Source organism: Alosa sapidissima, chromosome 22 (genome assembly GCF_018492685.1).
Source record: "Alosa sapidissima isolate fAloSap1 chromosome 22, fAloSap1.pri, whole genome shotgun sequence".
NCBI lineage: Eukaryota > Metazoa > Chordata > Actinopteri > Clupeiformes > Clupeidae > Alosa > Alosa sapidissima.
The window spans coordinates 15451962-15474082 of record NC_055978.1 but is presented as its reverse complement, the minus strand read 5'-3'; the positions used below and the strand labels follow the sequence as shown (position 1 = coordinate 15474082).

The following is a 22121-nucleotide window of genomic DNA, read 5'->3' as shown; positions in this document are numbered from 1 at the left end:
AGAGAGAGAGAGAGAGAGAGAGAGAGAGAGAGAGAGAGAGAGAGAGAGAGAGAGAGAGAGAGAGAGAGAGAGAGAGAGAGAGAGAGAGAGAAAGCGCGTCAGAGCAGAGCATGACCATGGAACCACACACCCACACACATGGAGCAGGAGTTCCAGACACAGGTATAGTGCAGCAGATTAATGGCATATTTCAAGAGAATCGTTCAAATTGGTATAAAAGTATGACATTTGGCACAGATACTCTCTAAGGGTCACTTTTTGGGAAAAAGGCGCTGGCCACCCAAAAATTCAACATGGCGGGCATTTTTTCAAGATGGCCGCTATTTCTGTCAAATGTCATTATGTCAATCGTTATGTCAATCGTTATGTCAAACAGTGATGTAGGTATAACATTTTGTGAAAATACTGTCCCTCAAAAATTCAAGATGGCAACCATTTTTCAAGATGGCCGCCATTTCTCTTGAATCCTTACATCAATTTTTTAAATGGTGATGCTATCATCAAATTTGGTACAAATATTCTTCAAAGAACACACTCAAAAATTCAAGATGGCCACCATTTTCAAGATGGCCACCATTTCTGTCAGAGCTCAATTTAATGTTTTAAAGGAGAATTCCGGTGTGATATTGACCTAAAGTGTATTGAAACATGATACCGAGTGTGAACGTATGTCTCATAGCCCATCTCGGCTTGTCCCCTGCACTCCAAAATCTGGCGCTAGTTAGCCGATGCTACCAACAGCTTTTTCAATAGTGGTGCTTCGGCATCGGGCTAGCCATGCAAATAAATCACTGTTTTACACCCATTTACGAGGCTCAATGTATCTCCACACTTCATTGGTAGACTTCCGAGGGCCCTGACATTTAAAATGAGACATTGAGAACTTTGAAAAAGCACTGGTAGTTTACTTACAAGACGATTTATACAGACAGTATCTTCACGAAGTTTAGCGTTTGCAGCCATCTTGAATTTAGTCACGATAAGTCGAGCAACGAGTAAGAATGAACAGGTATGATAAGGGATCAGATTCCAAAAATAATTCAGTGGAAATGCATGGATTCCAGTTTCTTCCAGTAGCAGCAACTGGAATCCATGCATTTCCACTGAATTATTGTACCACTATTAATAGCACCACTATTGAAAAAGCTGTTGGTAGCATCGGCTAACTAGCGCCAGATTTTGGAGTGCAGGGGACAAGCCGAGATGGGCTATGAGACATACGTTCACACTCGGTATCATGTTTCAATACACTTTAGGTCAATATCACACCGGAATTCTCCTTTAAGGAAGGTTTTGTTTAATACGCAGAGCTGCCAACCCTCACGCATTCGATTGGTGTAAGAGTGTGTGGAGCCAATCAAATTAATGAATCTCACTCTCAATGTGTGTGAGGCAGCTCTGATTTAATAGAGTGAATGTCATAACACAACCAGGGCACACTGGTGACTTCACTGCTGTGGAACTCAGCATTGGGTTCAGTGTCAGCTGATCTAGTTTTACTTACACTGTAGTTCTTGACTAGTAGTAATAGTATAGCTAAGTTTAGTGTCCCAAATGCTGTCTAACAGCCCCTCATCAATTAGCTAGTAATAGATGTAGTTAGATAGCCGCACCTGAATTGACAGGTTGTGCCAGCGCGGGAGAGCCGAGCCAAGGGTAAGCGGGGCAATACATGACTTGTTTATGTATGCTTACCTGAAAGGTGTACAAATCAGAGAACTAAAACAGTATAGAAATAAAACATCATTGAAAAATATGTGAAATATTTGTATATCTAAATTACCATTACCACATCGCAAATATGTGTTTTAGTCAACGATACGACACTTGACCAATCACATCAGTACTGCGACTTTTGAATTATTTGTTTGATGCATCTATGTGTGAAAACATTAAACAATATAGGCCTAACCGTCTCGTAGTTGGAGCGCAAGAGAGTAGAATACAATGGATGAAGTCAAGGTAAAGTTGGTTAGTGGCAGACTCAGGTTGTTTTTTTCTTGTTCTCTTTGTTTAATTAACAGGTCCATTTTATGTAGAATAATGTTCTGATGCAGCAAGGTTTGGGCTATGTGTCGTTGTTGTAAGGTTTATCCCTGACGCAAAATGTAAAAAAAAACCTTTACGTGCTTCAATTGTGCGAAAAATGAAGCACATTCATTTGAATGATTTTAGCTTGTGTGCGATTTATCGCGGGCACGGGTCGGGTAACGGGCAAAATATTAACGGGTCCGGGCGGGTGCGGATTTAATTTTAATATCACCACAGGTGACGGGTCGGATTGTGCTGAACTTCTCGGGTGCGGGCGGGGGCGGGTCTAAAAAAATGGACCCGTGCAGGACTCATCGGTACAGATCACACGGGACTTAAATGGCACTGGATGAATGATCGGGCTAGGTGTAGGTGACCCGAACCTAGTTGTATCCCATACTTGAATGTGTACTATGTCTATGATTGAGGTGGTAAAAGGATAACCCCTCGGCCTTAACCACTCTTTCACAATAGTGACCTGGAGATCCTTGAGAAGTTTGTGATCCTGCTGTATGATCGATCAAGCACAGCTGTTAGTGTAGATGAGGCTAGACTTGACATGTTTGCCCGAAAGCAGAGGCCATATGAAGCCATTCCTCCAACAAGGGCAGCTCTGTTTCAACACACTAAATGTGCTGCATATCAGGCAGGCTGCATATGGGGTCAAGCAACCCAGTGTCAGCCAGAAGCAGAGAGTCCTGCTGACTGGGGATGGAAAAAGCTTGGTGAACAATGGGGGGTCTTCTGGACAGCAAATGCACCAGTTGCACAAAGCTGTTAACAGCTAGCCAAGTGTGGCTGCAAATCAGAGTGCTGTGGTAGATGCAAATGTTTTAGATTGGGTTTTGTGGTGGATTTCTATGACTTAAAGGATGCATGTATGGTTTTATAAACTTTAATATTACTGCAATTATTATGAGGCTTCAAGGCCTGTACACATCTTGAACAGACCAGACCAGCAGTCAAGGAGTGGGGTGCAGGAGGATACAGTAGACACTAGGCCTCTCATTAGATGGTCAAGAGAGAGGGGATGATGTATAGCTGGTAGATAGATAGATAGATAGATAGATAGATAGATAGATAGATAGATACTTGATCCCCAAGGGGAAATTCAAGAACTGGTGATGATAACAGCAAGGCCAAGTAACAGGTAGCAAGATAAGAAGCCTTGCTTACACCCAACTGGATAGAACCAGCAAGACCCAGAACCAGACAGTTTTGCATATATTTTTATGCAGGATGGGAAAATGGTTTCCACCAATATTCGTAACCCTGGTGGATGCTGATTGGCCAACAGGTGTCTTTCGAAAGTGGCGAGAGGAGAGGGCCCAACTCTAAGGTTAAGGAGTATAAAAGATAGGCCGCAGCCATCTTTTAGTCAGATCTCATCGGGGGGCGCCAGCTGATGACATCTCACCTCACCCTATTGCTTGACACCTGGTCTGGACATCGTTTAGGCTGGACTATCACTGCAATACGGTGAATAAACATCAACAGTCTTCAGAGACGCCTTGTTTCAGAGTGCTAATTAGTAAATATTTAAGTGATTAATTGCTCATTGGATTCGGAAAGTGGACCAGTTTTTCCTGTGCAATTACAAATGTGAATAAAAAAGTAAGTTTGCAGTGGGCGAGAGCCGATTTCCTGATTCTGGGCCGTGATGTATATGAACAACTTCCTGGATATGTTGCCCCCAATACAACACTTGCTGACTGCCAAGCAGGGAGGCATTGGCTACCATTTTTAACAGTCTTTATTATGACTTGGCAGGGCACAACCTCTCAATCTCAGGCTGGACACTCTAACCACAGGCCTTTGAGCTGGTAAAAATGTGAATAGAACTTATGTTATTCTTTCAATCCTTCCTTTTAACTCAGTCCCAACAGAGTACACTATTAAAGCAACACTCACCTTGAAAAATGCCTTGAATTTTTGCGATTGCCTTTTTCTAAAAATGTGGCTGTTAGAATATTTTTGCTAACATGCATGTGTGCATCAGTGTACATACTACCAAAATGACGGCCATCTTGGAAAAGGTCTCCATCTTGAATTTTTTATTGGCCAAAAAGTGGCCTTAACAGAATATTTGTGGCATATTTTCTGTATCACTTTTTGGAAACCGTGGCAATGCACATAGGACAGTAATGGCAGCCATCTTGAATTTTTGAGTGGCACATACCTTTTCCCAAAAGAGTGTTCCTTGAAGAGTATTTCTGCCTAATTGTATGCTTGCATCACCATTTGAACAATTGAAATGATTAATATTCGACAGGAACAGTGGCCATCTTTAAAAATGGCGGCCATCTTGAATTTTTGAGGGACAAGCATCTTTTTCCATTAGCATTTCCTTTAGAGAGTATTTGTATGAAATGGTATGCTTAGATCACTGTTTGAATCATTTATATAATAAGCATTGAATAGCAATGGCAGCCATCTTGAAAAATGGCTGCCATATTACATTTTTGAGTGGCCAGCGCCTTTTTGACATTTGGCCAGCGCCAAATTTCAAGCTTCTATACCCCCCCCCCCCCCCGCTAACCAGCCAACCTCTAACTGCTCATTGCTCGTAAATGGTCTGGGGACTGATTTAATATAAATGGCAATGCTTCATTAGAAAGGCATATCATGCAGTTTTTCCCTCTTCAATGAATAGATATACTGTATCATTCTAACAAGTAAACAAATGGGCCTTTCTTTTGTGCTATCTGGTTCTGATGTGTTAGCCCTTATCATTTTATACATTAGACTAAAATTACTTTCTTAACTTTTAGCCTTTTAGCAATCAAGAGCATGTATTTAGTAGCTAGTTCTTAATACTTAATATCTTAATACCCTGGGCTCTTGACCTGCTTATTCACCTAATCTTAGTTCATAATAAAGCCGCTGACCAATTAGCTATCTAATTTGGAGGTTTGCGCTAACATGCAATTTACTCGTTACTTCTCCCTACATGCACAGGTAGTAATTAGTTGCTGTTAGTATGATTGTGCACATTGAGGATTAGGCTCTGTTTTTTACCTCAGGGCCAGGCTGTGTTTATGAGCACTCGGTGGAGACTTCAGTACACACACAAAATGGCATTCAAGTGGTGTGAGGAGGAGATTGTTCTGCCTGCTGGTGGGTAGTAGGCTCTGTTTGAATGGATTGTTTGTTTTGCATGTATGATAAGGGGGGGTGGCTGTGCATTCTAATTTACAATGTGTATGTGTGTGCGCTCGTGTGTGTGTGTGTGTGTGTGTGTGTGTGTGTGTGTGTGTGTGTGTGTTTCTGTGTGTGTGTGTGTGTGCTTGCGTGCGTGCGTGCCAGCATGTGTGTGTGGGGGCAAGTGTGTGCATTCATGCATGTGTGCTTGAGGGATAGTATTGTGGGTGGTGGTGGCACAGAGGAGAGGTAATAACAGCAGCAAAAAAAAAATTAATGAAGGAATCGCAGAGAGATCAAAATCCAATAACATTATGTGACATCTCTGTAGGAGGTGCGTGCGTGTGTTTGTGTGTGTGTGTGTGTGTGGGTCTGTCTGTCTGCGAGTGTGTGTTTGAGGGGGTGGTCTGAGTGGTGTCACAACCTCTTGATATTGAAAGGCAGAGACTTAATCTTTCTTTTCCTTTTCCCCCCCTCATCCCACACCCCTCCCTCTCTCCCCATCTCTCATAACCTGCCTATCAACGCCTCTGTGAAAAAAGGAGAGGAGTATATGACGTTTATATGTCTTTTTTGAATCCATTAGCACATCTGTATGACAGCAGAGTAGATGAATCATACTGTAGCTCAACTGGCAGGTGCTAATAACCCGCAGGCCATGAGTGCACATCTCAGGGGGCAAACACATAGTTAAAACCTTTCTTTGTTGCAAGTCACGCGGGATAAAAACATCTGCCAACAGTAATTCAGGCTACCAGCTCTTGCATGCTAAAATAGACATGCTAATTGTGTTGGAGCTGGTGTGCTGAAGTATTTTATACCACATGTTTTCGTGCCCATTTATCATGTGTCTGAACACACAGTGACACACAGAGACAAAGACACACACACATACACACATATACACACTTACACAGACACACACAGACAGACAGACACACACACTCGCGCAGACATGGACACGAACACACAGTGACACACAGAGACAAAGACACACACACATACACACATATACACACTTACACAGACACACACAGACAGACAGACACACACACTCGCGCAGACATGGACACGAACACACACAAACACACACAGAGAGAGACAGACACACACACTCGCACACACTCGCACACACACACACACACACACACACACACACACACACACACACACTTCTTACCTGCAGTGCACAACGGTGGGCCCTGAGGTGGGCACTCGGTCGATGTAGTCCCGCACGGTCCGCACATACTGGATGAGGGACTGAGTGGTCTCGGGCACGCCGTGATCAGGCCACACCGTGTAGTGGAAGTGGCGCACCACGCGCGGGTATGCCAGCTGGCCCTCCTGTAAGATGCCCAGAAAATGCCCGCCGGTCAGAGCCAAAGCACACACAGCCCATCACACTGAGGCATGAGCAGTCACATCACTCTCAAAATGTGGTGTGCACTGGGGCGATAATTAGAGTTATATAAACAAGATTACGTGAGTTTTTGTAGGTAACAGAAAAAAATATATATTTGAAAACTTCCTGGTTACCCCAGAGTCTCTCTATCTCTTTCTCGGCCCATTATGCATAATGGCAGTTGAGTTTCCAGCTACTCTGTTTCAATCAAATCTCTCACTGGATATTAATCTGTCCATATCAAACACCACTGGCACCACCGCCGATAAGGCTCCGTGACTTGAAAGTATTTTAAGCAATCGAGTCTGTCGACAAAAGCTTTCTCCTATCCTCTTCCCGTGATTTATTGTCAGATCATTAATTTGTCAAGTCAATATGTTGAAAGCAATTTTCTGAATCAGTGAGTAAAGAAATGAATGTTTTTTGTCCTCCTAAAAGAAGAGAGGTGGGGGTGGGGGGGTAAAGAGGAGTAAAGTTGTTGTCACTCACATAGCAGATCTTGAACTCGCGGATGGTCCACTCTGGGAGCACCGACTCGGAGAGCACCTGCACCACCAGGTCCCCGTAGTACAGCGGCTCTCTGTTCTGGGGCCAGTAGTGGTCACACTTCACCTGGGGGACAGATGGAGAGAGGGAATTTGAATGAAAAGTAACTTTATACAATCATTGGAGAGAGAGTGAGAGAGAGAAGACAAATTAAAAAAAGAATAAAGAATGCATAGACCAGGTAGAAATGGCAGAGTTTGAAAAGGTAGTGACAAAGAAAAGAAAAAGAAAAAGAAAGAAAGGAAGAAAGAAAAAAGAAAGAAAGAAAGAAAGAAAGAAAGAAAGAAAGAAAGAGGAGATACAGAGCCAGACACATTAGTTGAGAGCTCCAGTCGTTCCGGTCAGAGGTAGGCTAAGCTAGCTGACCTGATGACGTCAGCCAGTCTTCAGAGAATGTAATCGCCTCGTGCTTCACGGGTCAACCAACAGACCGACCAGGCCTTTCATCTTCAGCCCGTCTCTTTCTCTCTCTTTTCCTCTCTTTAGATATTGGCAGTTTTTTGTTATTCCTCTCTGTTTTTTTTTCTCTCGCTCTCTCTTTTGGTCTGGACTTTATCACCAAGGCAACAGAGGAACGTCGGCAAGCCCGGGAGGGGTTGTGGTGGTGGTGGTGGTGGTGGTGGTGGTTCTCACTTACCCGGCCTTTCTCCACGCACTGCGTAACCATGACGATGTTGTGCACGTTCTGCTCCCACACCATCCTCCAGAAGTCCTCCTTGGTCCCTGGGAGTGGCCCCTGCGTAGCGATGTACTCCCGCCGGAAATTATTACCCTGATGGACAGACAGATGGAGAGGGACATGAGCATGAGCAAAGAGATGGACAAACGCAGACAGGAAAAAAGGAAGACAGACAGACAGACGGACAGACAGACAGACAGACAGACAGACAGACAGACAGACAGACAGACGGACGGACGGACGGACAGACAGATTGATGTTGTACAGATATAAGGTATGAATGGACTTGTATTTCCAACACAGGTACACAGATAGAAATACAACAAGTGACAATAGGCAGGTGGACAACATGGACGTGTGTAAAGTGACCCACAGGTGTCCAGGTGGAAGCCTGCATAACATATGGAAACAGAAGGGCACTGAGAAAGACAGACAGCTACGCAAGAAGCAATTAATGAGCCTGCTTATAACAAACAGCAACGTTAAGCAACAGAATGTGTTTACTGAATGGCGTTGGTGAATGTTTAAGAGGATGCAAATTACACCCGCGGCTGCGATAAAGATTCAAGTAACTGCGAAGCCTGCTATTTTTGTTTTCACATGGGAGAGAAAGCACCCTCATTATTCTCTCCCAGGACAAGAGACACCTGAGGAAGGCTCCCAGAATGCTTAGTCATCCCACAGATAAACAAAAACAGCTACGGCTAAACAACTCTGCTAACAAGCAAGAAAAGAACAAACAACAAACGACTCAGCAATTTTTAAATATATATATATATATATATATATATATACATATATATTATGACTATGGCTTTAGGACAACAGACATAACACAGCACAAGGAGGAACTGGCTGGGTCTGTGTGTGTGTATGTGTGTAAACATTTTGTGCGGTAGCCCAAAGGGGAAAGGCTGTCATTTGACTGGCATGGGTAAGCTAAGAGGGGAAATGGGCCTTTTGAGACCTGTGAAGTGGGGGATCATCCATTTTCAGGAATCTAGTTATGGAGTCAGGGCAGGGGAGGTCATTAGTGTGCCCCATACAGAGTGTGTGTGTGTGTGTGTGTGTGTGTGTGTGTGTGTGTGTGTGTGTGTGTGTGTGTGTGTATGTGTGTGTGTTTGTGTGTGTATGTGTTTCAGAATTCAGATTATGTGTGTGCGTGTCATTAGAATGTCCCCTGGTGGTTTGGGCCATTAGACTGGCCCACAATGGAAAAAGCATCTGTGTGTGTGTGTATGTATTTGGGTTATTGCACCAGCCCTCAGTGGGAGTGCATGAGTGTGTTAATGGCCATTATTTGAGCGATAGCCAGGTTTCCAGACCAACCAGACTGCACATTTGTCCACACACACACACACACACACACACACACACACACACACACACACACACACACACACACACACACCAAAAAGCACACCATGTTGACCAACAAATGTAGCACTATGGCATATGTTCTAATAGATGTCTATGGTATGTCCATATCTGGTAATCCGATCTGATCTTCCACTAGGCTACTTTTATGTTGTGTGCAGGGGATGGCATTCACTGTTTCCATGGTATTTGTACTTCTGCTGTTAAGCTCTGATTTTACTATTCTTTGACTGGTTGGTATGAGAAGAGGTGGTGTACAGTATGTGTGCATGTGTGTGTGTGTGTGTGTGCCACAGCGTGTGTGTGCCACAGTGTGTGTGGGTGTGTGCGCATCCTGACTTCCTTTTATCCAAAAATCATTCTAAATTCTTTCATAAATCTACAATTTAGGTAGGGCAAAGGGACAACTCTATTTCGCAGAAACTCACTGGCATGTAGCTGGCGTTGATGAAGTCTGAACAAGGGTCGTCTTCCAAGTAGGACAGCTTCACCCTGGTGGAATCGTCTGAAAGATACACAGAGACAGGTGGTCCGGCTCACTGGGTGGGCGGGTAAGGCTGAGGCTTTCATCCTACTGCCATCGAACACGGCTGACTAACCAGCCACAAACACAAACACTGGTAGCCTGTATTTCAGTGAGGGCTTAAGACAGTGGCTGTAGGCTAAAGATATAGTACTATTATGTCTGTTCCCAGTGTTTGTTTGGTGTTTCCATCACAAAGTTAAGAACACTATGACTCATTCTTAAACTGGTATGCTGAATGTACAATATCCTTGTTTCTCATTTCGTCCAGTTCAAATTATCCCCTAAATTTTTATCTCTGCAATCTGGTGTAATTGCCATAATATTTGTAAATTGTATAAAATACAGTATGTGACTGATCGTCTCCCCCACCACAACTACATTTGTGGAGAAACTCGCTGAGGGTGGAGATAGCAATGTCATAAAACACGGCTATAGTGGCCATTAGAAAGTCGAGCTAAATCAATGACAAGTCCTTTCTCAGCAGAACACAGCTCTCTCTTTGCTACAGGGTTGCTGATACACCCAAACTCAGTGCTCACGGCTGATATACACCTCTACCAATACAACACTACAACTGTACCTCTCTCTCTCACACACACACACACACACACACACACACACACACACACACACACACACACATTTACAAATACACACTTACAGGGCAGTATATTGTTGTATCGATTCTTGCCACGGTTCTCCGATAAACGAGCTGCATCCAGAGGCTGGTTTCGCCCCACATCTTTCAGGTCCTGAAAGGAACATTGGCATCACAGGTTAAAGAGTCCAAAGCTTAGAGGTTCACCCTGCACATTATGACAAAACATAACACAGCACAGCACAGCACAGCACAGCAGCTCGCCTTGATGGGATTCTAAATCCTTTCAATGTCGCATTTAAAAAAAGTGTGCGTAGTACAAAATGGCCCAGTTCTACACATACGAAAAAAGGTGGCGATTTTATCAGTAATACATGATGTTTTTTGTAAGGCACTAAAAATATTGAGAGCGAGGGTTTTCGCCACAGTAGGCCGTTAACTCTAAGGAGTTGGCCCAGGAGCAGCACCATACCTCAAACTCCTCAGAGAGCAGGTAATTAGAGTCGGCCAGCAGTTTGGAGAGGTGGGTCTCAAAGTGCGAAGCTTTCACCGGGCTGTGTGGAAAAACAAACAAACAAACACAAGAGAGCCAAGGTTTGGATTAAACTCCCTGCATCTGATAAAAACAACAATAAAAAAACACCTCTAAGATCAAATGGATGGGAGGGAGTTGTAAGTACACACCTCGTCACACGGCGATTGCTGCAATAAAAAGGAAGAGAGTTTGTGATCAGATGGCGTTGGTTGAGTTTAATCACCCCAAACACACACACACACACACACACACACACACACACAAACACACACACACAAAACACACACACACACACACACACACACACACACACACACACACACACACACACACACACACACACACACAAACACATACACACACAATGACCACCCCAATTTTGACATGTACTCTGTGATTTCTGCTCACCAGTCAAGGATTCTCACTTCATTTCTCACTCTCTAATCTAATTACTCTTGCATCGATTAAAGTGGCTGAGCAGTAAGGAAGGGGCAAAAAAAAACACTCCTTCAAATAGCATACTGATAACAGGGAAAAGACAGCACACTGGTGCCAAGCCAACCAGACTCTAATGAAAGACAATGACAAGGCCATTTATCATTGTGGCTGAGTTCTCATGCATATGTTACTCCAGGTAAAACTACATGTAAACATCAAATCATTGAGTAAACATAATAACATGATTTAGTTTAGGTTTTAGCCAAAACACTGTATATTATGGTCTACCATACTATAGTCATAGTCTTTCTCTGTAATCCCAGAAAGAATGTTTGGAAGGGGCTGCAAACTTTTATACAGATCTCTGCTATGATAACCAGCCAGACTGAAGTGATGGCTTCACACAAGCTTTGGATGGCATGTCCAAAAGACTGAGTGTGTCTGCACTGCTGCCTATCTCATCCCTGGCATCCTGCTTGCCTGCCTAAGCCATCGGCATGGTGACCGGGCCCACAGGCTCCAACACACGTAGGGACCAAAATAGAAATAAGTTTTTGGGCTTTATTGTGTCATCCCTGACTCTTTATGTATTTTAATGTATGACACAGAGTACTGTTTCATATTTTATATTTAAGTGGTCAAAATAAAATCAGTCAATCAGTCAATCGATCAGTCGCGCACACAGGCAGATCGTCCGCAGCAAAAGAGAGAAATACCCCAGCCCAGTCCAGTCAAGCCAACGCGGTGCGGGAGCATGCAGCTCTGTGTGTGGGCCAGAGATGTGGATCAATGGACCGGCGGGCCGTCCGCAAACAGGAGAGGAGTAATGAATAGAAATAGCTTTAACACCATGCTTTTACTTTCCTCCCATTGATCCACTCGGGCTTGCGGATAATTGCATCTATTATTTTGGTACACCCGCACGTACACACAACACACACGTATACACTTATACACACACACACAAACTCACGTTCATACACACACATACATACACATACACACACTCAGGCACTCTCACACACACACACACACACACATACACACAGATAGTCATACAAACGGACAGGCAGACAGACAGACAACACTTGCAGACGCACTCAGACAAAAACACATAAGAGGGTCTGGCTACATTTAGGAATTGGAGGTATGACATCATCCTGAATTGAAGCCTCCTGCTGTGTCTGTGACAATGGGAAATGAGAGTGGCCATCTCACTCACCAACCTCTGTATGTCTGCCTTTTTCTCCCTCTTTCTTGCAGTCACATGAACACACACCACACACACACACACACACACACACACACACACACACACACACACACACACACACATACCACGTATGGCCACACATACATGTATATTTAACATATTTATAACATATATTTATATTTATAATATATGTTTATATGTATAATCTAGAAGGACCTCAAATACTTCTAGTACTAAAAAATTGAATTGCAAAATGATTTGCCGACATAATAAAATAAATAAAACTCCTTAAACGATTTTATTCATTAGGCCATGGATGTCGTGCAACACAATTCCACTCTCAAATTGCCCTCCTGAGTCATTGAACCACAGCGAAAGAATGTGCAGGCAAAGGAGCAGTATCGAGTGACCTCAAATCAATCCACTGATCCAATCTCAGATGGAAAAAAAAAATCTAATTCAGACCACAAATTGAAAACGCTCTTAGATAATAAAAACATTTCCTGCTGCGGTTTTGGGCTTAAACGCCTATGAGAAGGAAAAAGGAAAGATGTTGATCAAAGAGAACGGCGCTCTCTTGGTCACTCTTACCTCCGCACGCCCATATAGATCCCTGAGGTCGGCACCTCCTTCCACATGCTCATCCTGACCACAGGGCCTTCCTGCACAGCTCTGGAGAGAGAGAGAGAGAGAGAGAGAGAGAGACACACACACACACACGTAACTAATAACACACACACCCATGTCATATTCAGTGTCTTAGGCACTAGATACTCAGTACTGCATTCATTAATAAAGTAAAGTGTGCTGCTAATACTATATTAGTACATGTTGTTGAGATTGTGGGCTGGGTGGGGGGGGGGGGTGTCAGTGTTCTGTACCACTAATGACCACATGGGGACCTGAGTGGAGATTGACCCAAGCTTCCTTCACAGACCAACACCCTATTTCGGTCTCCTGGCCTGTTCTCTACGGTCCAATTCAAATTAAAGCTAAAAAGCATACAATGAAATGCTTGGGGTTAGGGTTAGATTAAGGACTAGTGACATGTTAGTATATAGTATCATTTACTAGTTATAAAACGTCACTGTTAAAACCAACTGAGAGTCGAATTTAAAATAATATCCCAATCCTAAAAGAGACTAGAGGGTAGGAATGAGGGGAATTCTTATTCTTCATGAGAATCTTTGGCATTCATTCTATTTCAGTATTTTGTTGTCTCGTGTTTGACATTCTAGAGAGAAAACCAGAGAGTCAGACTCTTCTCCTCACATCATTCCTCCACCCCCACCTCCTCCGCTGCTCATAAATGTTGAGTTAATAAAAAAAAAGAAATGCCTTCACCCTCATAATATCACCCGCATGCTGGTATTTGTACATTTCACCAGAAGGCTACGCAGAACACCGAAGAGTTTAATAAGATGACAAGCCCCATAAAGGTCTGGACTATTTAGTTGGATTCAATTAATGAACAGGAACTCTCTCTGCCTCTCAGCCATTTCCTCGCGACGACGCATTTCCCCAGGAATGAATGCCTGCTTCCTTTTCTCGTGAACAATGTGCCCTAATTATTCGCTAATGCCCGGCCCTCGCGGAGGAAATGGAGTTCATGACATTCGGCTTCCCATCCCCATCAGACAGCCTGGCACTGGCGTAGACCTCCGATGGCACTGTGTGTGTGTGCTGTTGACGTGTCTGTCTGTCTGTCTGCCCTTTTGGAGGTATGGCTGGTGGCTGGCTGAGTTAGCGTACTGAAATATCTCTTGGAACATTAAGCGTTAGTGTCAGTACTTAGATCGGACTCACTGGATGTTTATTGTCTATGCTTTAAGTGCCACACTATACGTGTGTGCAGTACTTAGTATTAGACAGTGGTTCATGTATAAGCCAATAGCAGTTGTAGTCTTATTAGTCATGTGTGGCTCTGGTTTCACAGTCTGGATCAGTAACTAGGCATTTCATTCTAGCATGCAGATAGGGACTTTTAGTATTGGCCAGAGTGCACTTGCATGGTTAGTTGCCATGCTATCTTTCTGTAACACCTGCTTCCGTATCAGAGTGTGCATGTTTACCGTTGTAAGCTTGAATGTTCTGTTTGGATGCAATCCATTATAGTGCATGACTCTGTGTTGTTGTGTGTGTGTGTGTGTGTGTGTGTGTGTGTGTGTGTGTTGGTTCAGATTCTCACACTTTGCGGACTCGCTGTCTGTAGATGAGCAGAGCGATGATGGCGATCATCATGCCCGTCAGGAACATGCCTGCGCTGAGCCCCTCGATTATTCCACTCAAAGGCTCTGAAAGAACACAACAACAACCACCACAACAACAACATAAATACACAAACAACACACCACATCCTGTTTAGACATCTAAAACATACCAACATACATACCACAATTTCCCACAATACAATATTAGCCACGGCTTATACATTGATTTTGCAAAATTTCTTCAGCTATGAGGTTAATACACGGGGGCAGTTAATATGGTATTAATATGATTTTGTTTCTTTTAACTTGCATAAAACATTGTCCTGCGGCTTATACACAATGCGGCTAATACACAGGAAATTACTGTAAACAAAAATATATTTTTGGAGCGGACTTTAATGACCACTCGGCCCTTACCTGGCTGGGTGGTGAGGGGCAGGGACAGGTAAGTGTCTGTGAAGAGTGGCTCCTTCTGGTTGTCCTCAAACAGCTGAGTGAAGGCCCTGATGCTTAGCCTGATGTGGAGAGAGAGGAGAGAGAGAGGGACTTTTTTAAGTGCAGAGTGTATTGATCTCTATGGCTCAAGAGTGCAACTCATTCACAGAATGTATTGATTTCTATGGATAAAGAGTGAAATTCATTGATTCATTCCCTGCATTGTGTCTAGAGGGACTTATCTTCGAAATATCACCGCCCAGCTGAATTAACTGCTCTGGGGTCAGGCAGAGTTGGCTAACCACAGCTTCAGAAAGTAAAAGTCCTACCATGTACTGTGCACTTAACACAGGTGATTTCACCAATTAGCTTATCTACCTGGCTGAAGAGGTGTGCTAATTAGAATCTAATCTTAAAAGCTCGTTTAGAGAATGGTTGGAACAAAACATGTGGTGGGACTGTTTCGTTCTGAAGGTTATCCGGGGTATCCTGGGAAACGTACCCACCTCTGAGGTGAGGTGATGCCTACCTGTACGCAGTTTTGGCCTTGAGAGGTCCGTCACAGAAGGTGTTGAGGTAGTGCCTCTTATCGGGGTCCAGCTCGCACGCTCCCCCCAAGGTGTCCATCCCAGCCCCCAGGTTGATCTCAAAGACCTTTCCTGCCATGTCAGGATTGTCGGCACAGTGGCTGGAGAAGTAGTTGGTCTGGTAGGCCCGCACTGAGCTGTTCATCTTGTAGTCCAGGTACGAGGGTAGCGGGTGCTTTCGCTCTGGCTGAACGAGTTCGCCATCTGTAGGGGAGAGAGAGAGAGAGAGAGAGAGAGAGAGAGAGAGAGAAAGATAGAGATAGAGAGAGAGAGAGAGAGAAAAAGAGAGAGAAAGAGAGATAGATAGAGAGAGAGAGAGAGAGAGAGAGAGAGAGAGAGAGAAAGAGAGCGAGAGAGAGATGGGGGTAAGTAATTGGGGTAACATTTTGATTTATTTATATTTATTTATTTGTTCGTGCATCTCTGGGGCACAAGCTGTCCTCACCCTCCTCCTCCTCTCCCCACCACCCACCCTCTTTAAAAAACGATGGCAGCCATTCATTCTCCAAGCAGACACAGTAACAAGGACAAAGTAAAGGACAGCAGGTGCTGCAAGGTTGTCATCAGTAATTGAGCGTGGTTTATGGGGGAAGAAACACACTTGTACTTCTCTTCCTCTCATTTCCCCCCTACACACTCCCATCCTCCTCCTCTTCCTCCTCATCATCATCATATTCATGGAGGAGGATGCTAATTGCCTACAGCCTTGATTCAAATCATACAGACAAGTGAACAGCCTCTGCAATTATCCTATAAGTCTAATGTGCGTCACCTAAATGGGGGGAAGAGAAACAGGAAGATGGAGAGAGAGAAAGAAGGTGGGATGAAGAGGTAAGGGGAGATAATGAAGAAGAAAAAGAAAAAGAACAAGAAAGCAACTGAGGAGGAGGAAGAGAAAGAGATACTGAAGAAGCAGAATAAAAGAGTGAAAAGAGTAAATGAGCAGGAGGAGGAGGAGGAGGAAGAGATACTGGAGAGATAGAATAAAAAAAGAAATTGAGGAGGAGGACAGGAATGGAGTAGGAGGAAATAATGAGGAGAGAGAGAATAAATGAAGAGGAGGAGGAAGAGGAGGAGAGGGACAAGAAGAGAGGGAATGGGAGAAAGGAGAGGGTGAACTCATTGTGTATGGGACTATGGGTAAATGCACTATTAGTAATAACGGGACCTGTTGTATAACGGTTGGTACTATGGTCATTATTATTGAAGTGAGTGTGTTGAGCCTACCGTCAGACTCAGCAACAACGATGGTGAAGAGGCGCACGGCCCCGTTAACGTCACTGAACCAGCTGCAGTTGAACTTGAAGAAGATGGAGGACTGAGTGACGCGTGCAGCTCGCTCGTTCACCCGCACACTCTCTGGAGGCTCTGGTGGACCTACAGGACACACACACACACACACACACACACACACACACACACACACACACACACACACACACACACACACAGATGACTTCATCAGCTGACCTCAGATCAGTTTGCCTGCACTGTTTCTCACTGTTCAATTGTTACAAATAAGCTCCGAACCAATTGAGTGCTGTCCACTGTAATTCACTGTGGGTCTAAGAATCTACTGATTGAAAGCATATGAATCTACATATTTTAAAAACTTTACTTTTAGCAAGGTTTAGACATCATAAAGTGGCAATGACCTCTTCAATGTGGCTAAAAGGCCGCAAGTCCTTCATATTCATATATTCCCTGACAACATTTCATATCACAAGTGAAGTCTGGGACTTTGTTGTTCCACGTCTGTCTCAGTGTGCCAACGTGTCCATTAAATCTGCAAAGTGGCTGTCAAATCTGGACGATTGATTAATGCCATTTCAGAGGCAACAACTGCCATGTGATTTGAGTGCCGATAGAGAAAAAACACACTCGACACTCGAGAGCAACTTCATGCTTGTTCAAAACTCCACCGCCTTGGATTTCGACATACAGTAAGTGACTCTTTTACCACGGGTTGTTTGAGGTTTAAGTGTGAGACAACATCCTCCTTGGCAGCAGGGAGATAGAACCGCATATTGCCTCTTTTTTTAAAAAAAAAAAGGATAACAGAAAAGAAAAATGGCTAGGCCTCAGTAAATTTGTTGACTTCAAGCCAGAGCATGAACGTACCTTCTGCATGTGGCTGGGGTTACAGGGAGGATTTATTAGTTAATATGGCACTCCTCCGATCTAATTATGCTGCTTCTGACTCGCTCTCTCTCCTCCCCAGCACTCATTCCAAGCCCTCAGCCGATAAGGATGGTGGGGGGCTTGGGCCATACTCATCCTGTTTCCATTCATCTTTTGCTTTTCTCCTCCACTTTGCTCTATCTTGCTCTTTTTATCTACAGTAGGAGTTTTTTTTTTTTTCTTCTTTTGTTGTCTCAGACCTTTTTTCACTCTTTACTCTCTCTACTGGTTCTCTCTCTCTCTCTATGCCTACATTTGTTATCTTCTGTGACCTCCCTTCTCTCTCTCTCTCTCTCTCTCTCTCTCTCTCTCTCTCTCCCTCTTTCTTCTATTCTGCTCTCCTGCTCTTTCTCTCTCTTTGTCTCTAAATCCCTTACCTTGTCTGCTCACCTCCCTTGGGAGCAGAGCTATTTGCAGGCGTCTTTATTTAAAGTGTGTCGGGCCTCTCCCCCTCTGCTGGGACACAATGCTGTGCGAGGCTGGTTAGCAGGGATGTCCCACTCCCACCTGTCATCCCACTCCTATACACACACTACTGCTGCTGCTGATCTGGGACCTGTGCTACTGTAGCTACACCTCCCTGTTCCCTAAAGATGACATCACACCCTCTTTGGCTAGCTGGCTTCACAGCCACAGTCTGTGGACTCGAGGCTATGTTGGCAGATCTGTAGTTGATACTACATCTGTGTGGGATTGTAGGTAAAGATGTTACAGTTTTTTACAATCACTTTGGTACTCTTTTCAGAACCTTGATGTCATTTTTCAAAACTCTAGACACAAAACTCAAAACGGTTATCACTTGTAACACAGGCTGTCTAATGTTCAAAACATTGCATTGTGCATTCACATCTTTAAAGAAATCTTGCACTTGCACAATCATTGGTTCAAAAAACAAATTTACTGTGAAATACCATTAAAACATAACTATAGATCACCCACACACAAGCAACCGATAGTTTCACTGTGTCACTGTTCGTACAATCATTAAATATTGTAGAACAAAGTGATACAGGTTTCATTATGGTACTACATGTACAGTAAATACATCTCTGTAAAAGTACTGCAGTAGTAGAGAGAATACTACAGACACAGTCGAATCATTGAACACAGTTTGTAATATATTGATGCAAAACACTACAGAGCAAAAATAAATAGCTATGAAATAGAAAATAAAAGACAGTACTGTAAAACATCAAATCATCAAATGTAGTGTTCCTCAACTTGCTCCACGCTAATTGGTGACAATGAATCTCGTTACAGTATCTTGAAATTTTCATGATTTGAAGATTTATGTGTATTGTATCCAAGCAATTGAGAAAAGGGTTAGAGTTTTTAAAAATGTGCATTTTGATCATTGGTTGTGAGTTTTGTGTCTAGAGTTGTAAAAAATGACATCAAGATTAAAAAAAAAAAATAGTAACAAAGTGATTGTAAAAAACTGTAAACTAAAAGTTCCATTACTGTGCACAAGGTTCTCGAACAGCAGATTTCAGGATTTATCAGACAAATTCTTTAGCTGTCCAACACAAAAATGTCTCACCTCTGAAACAGACTCAGCAAACCAAAGTACTCTCTCCGTATACTCTTTCTATAGTGTGTGTGTGTGTGTGTGTGTGTTTATTTGTCCTGTCCAAACACCATTTTTTCCTTTTCTTATTAGCTGTTAATGGCTGAAAACGTTCTAAAAAGATTTTTTGGCCGACTATGAGAATATCTCTTGGCATCTCTTTTGCGCTGAAGCTTGCACAGTGCTGCCAGACTGATACATTAGACCCGGCTCTCTCAAAGCCCAGTAGCACTTAATCACCAGCAGCGTCCTTTGGAATAGGATGGGGCGGAGGAACCAGTAGTTCGCTCACAATTCTCTCTCCTAAGATGTCATTTTATCTCAGCTACTCTTCTTCACCCCATCTCTTCTCCCACTCCATCTCCTCCTTCTCCTCCTCCTCTCCTCTCCTCTCCTCTCCTCTCTCTCTCTCTCTCTCAGACACACACACACACACACATACATACATACAAACATGCAGCAGTCTCTCTCACACACACACATACACATTCACACAAAAACAAAAACAAATATACACACACTGATACACTCATACACACACACTCACGTACACACACACGGTGCGTACACACACACACGGCGTACACACACACACACTCACACACACACACTCTTCTTCTTTACCCCATCTCTTCTCCCTCTCCATCTCCTCCTTCTCCTCCTCATCTCCTCTTCTCCTCTCTTTCTCTCATTTACCCCTGCCCTCTTCAGATAAATCATGATGACAGAACTGGAATGCAGGGCAAGTGGAGGAACTTTTTGTCATCAATACAAACTAGCGACTAGTGCCTTCCAGCAAAGCCTCTTCATGAGCATGATTCAGCATTACAGCATTTTCTTTTACTTTACTGCACCATTACAACATTTCCTTTTACTTTACTGTTTGCCTGGGAGGTGACCTTTCTGTTTCTTTAATTGCTAACTGCTCTCATGTTGAATCTATATCATATAGTTTGAAAGATGGCTAAATGAGTTATATAGTTAAATGCCTGACATTATACAACGTGAAGTATTTTCAAGTCTGCTTGAGCAAGCTTTTCTGCTAGGTGCTTGTTATGCTTTTGAAAAAATGTGGTGTGCTCAAAGTAATTACAGTTCAGCCTGTGCAATGCAAACAGCTAGGAGAGAGTAATATAATTGACTCAGAACACTAAATGAATGGGAAGACCGTGAAATCGTATGCTCCCTCTCTCTTTCTCTCTCTCAGACACACACACACACACACACACACACACACACACACACACACACACAGACATACACACACACACATACATACAAGCGTGCAGGCAGTCTCTCTCTCACACGCACACACAAAAACAAATATACACACACTGATACACACACACACTCGCATACACACACGCGGCGCACACACACACACTCGGTGCACACACACACACACACACACAGGCAGTGTATATACACACACCACACACACACACAAACAAATATATACACACACAGCTCACACACACACATACACACATACACACACACACTCACATATACACACACACACACCACACACACACACACACACACACACACACACACACACACACACACACACACACACACACACACACACACACATACACACACACAAACACATTGATTCAGCACTGGGGATTATTGAAGCACGGCCAAGCATAGATTAGCTGACCATTAAGACATCTGGAGGGCCAGCAGAAATATCAATCAGGGCCTGCAAGGGTAAGACTCAGCAACCTGAGCCGAAGACGAAGACGAAGGAGAAAGAGGACACTGCCAATCCCCTCAACCCCAATCACCACCCTCACCCCATCCCACCCCACCACCTCCATCTCCCCTTCCACTCCCAGCCCTCTGCTAGGCCATGCGTGACTCCACCAACCCAGCAGCGAGGCCTTGTTCATCGGGCAGACAATGAAACACGCGAGCCCCTCAAAGGCTCTATTCATCAAGGCTGCCAGGCCTGAGGAGGCACCATAGATACTGTATGAATCCGTTTGCCTGGAGGCTGAGTGGAGCTTAGGGTGGCGTACCAAGTGTGCTCAAGAGAGACATGCTGGTAGAGTATATGTTCAAATGGTTTAAAGAAGTTTAATACTTTATGTGGAGACTTCAAAAGTGGTCGTGGAATCTGGTGTGGTTGAGCCACACAGCATGAAATTAATTTATGCTTGTGAGTTTAACAAATGAATTTGTCATTAAGTAAGAAATTCTAGTTACCCATGTCGGTACTAAAGGAAATATTAAAACTAAATAAAAGCTCTTGGAGTGTGACCGTTTTTGATTTTGTACTAATTAAGAAATTGCACCTTTAAGGCCAGTATACAGAAAAATGACTTACAGTAATCTCAAGATGGATATTATTTATACATACAGTACACAAATATGGAAAGCAATCTCACTGGGGGAAGTGACAACATGAATGTGTGTGCCTATGGCACTATGTGAGCCAGGCTTTTTCAGGCCTGATGCATTACTTACGGTCGATCATGGTGACGGCGCTCCCTTTAGCTGGTGGGCTGCGGAGAGCCCCTGCCTTGGCGCGGACGGAGATGGCGTAGTTCCGGTGCGGGTCCAGCTTCTCGATCTGGTGCTGTGTGGTGTCGCGCTCGAGCAGCATGGAGTAGACGCGTTCGCCCGTGTCCTCAAGCCGGCAGTCCA

The 22121-nt window shown here is 43.7% G+C and overlaps 1 protein-coding gene across 1 annotated transcript in view; it reads right to left on the bottom strand.

Moving 5' to 3' along the window:
* The window catches only part of ptprb (protein tyrosine phosphatase receptor type b), a 52109-nt gene that overhangs the window by 8723 nt on the left and 21265 nt on the right, over positions 1-22121 (bottom strand). Inside the window, exons 16-28 of the mRNA XM_042077894.1 lie at positions 21942-22121; positions 16946-17095; positions 15661-15922; positions 15114-15211; positions 14675-14780; positions 13078-13158; positions 10985-11002; positions 10773-10854; positions 10364-10454; positions 9605-9681; positions 7758-7892; positions 7064-7186; positions 6353-6516 (exon numbers count right to left, since the gene is read on the bottom strand). The exon at positions 21942-22121 is cut by the window's right edge and continues 99 nt beyond it. Of these exons, the coding sequence (XP_041933828.1) occupies positions 6353-6516; positions 7064-7186; positions 7758-7892; positions 9605-9681; positions 10364-10454; positions 10773-10854; positions 10985-11002; positions 13078-13158; positions 14675-14780; positions 15114-15211; positions 15661-15922; positions 16946-17095; positions 21942-22121 (1567 nt within the window). The remainder of the gene's footprint in view (positions 1-6352; positions 6517-7063; positions 7187-7757; positions 7893-9604; positions 9682-10363; positions 10455-10772; positions 10855-10984; positions 11003-13077; positions 13159-14674; positions 14781-15113; positions 15212-15660; positions 15923-16945; positions 17096-21941) is intronic.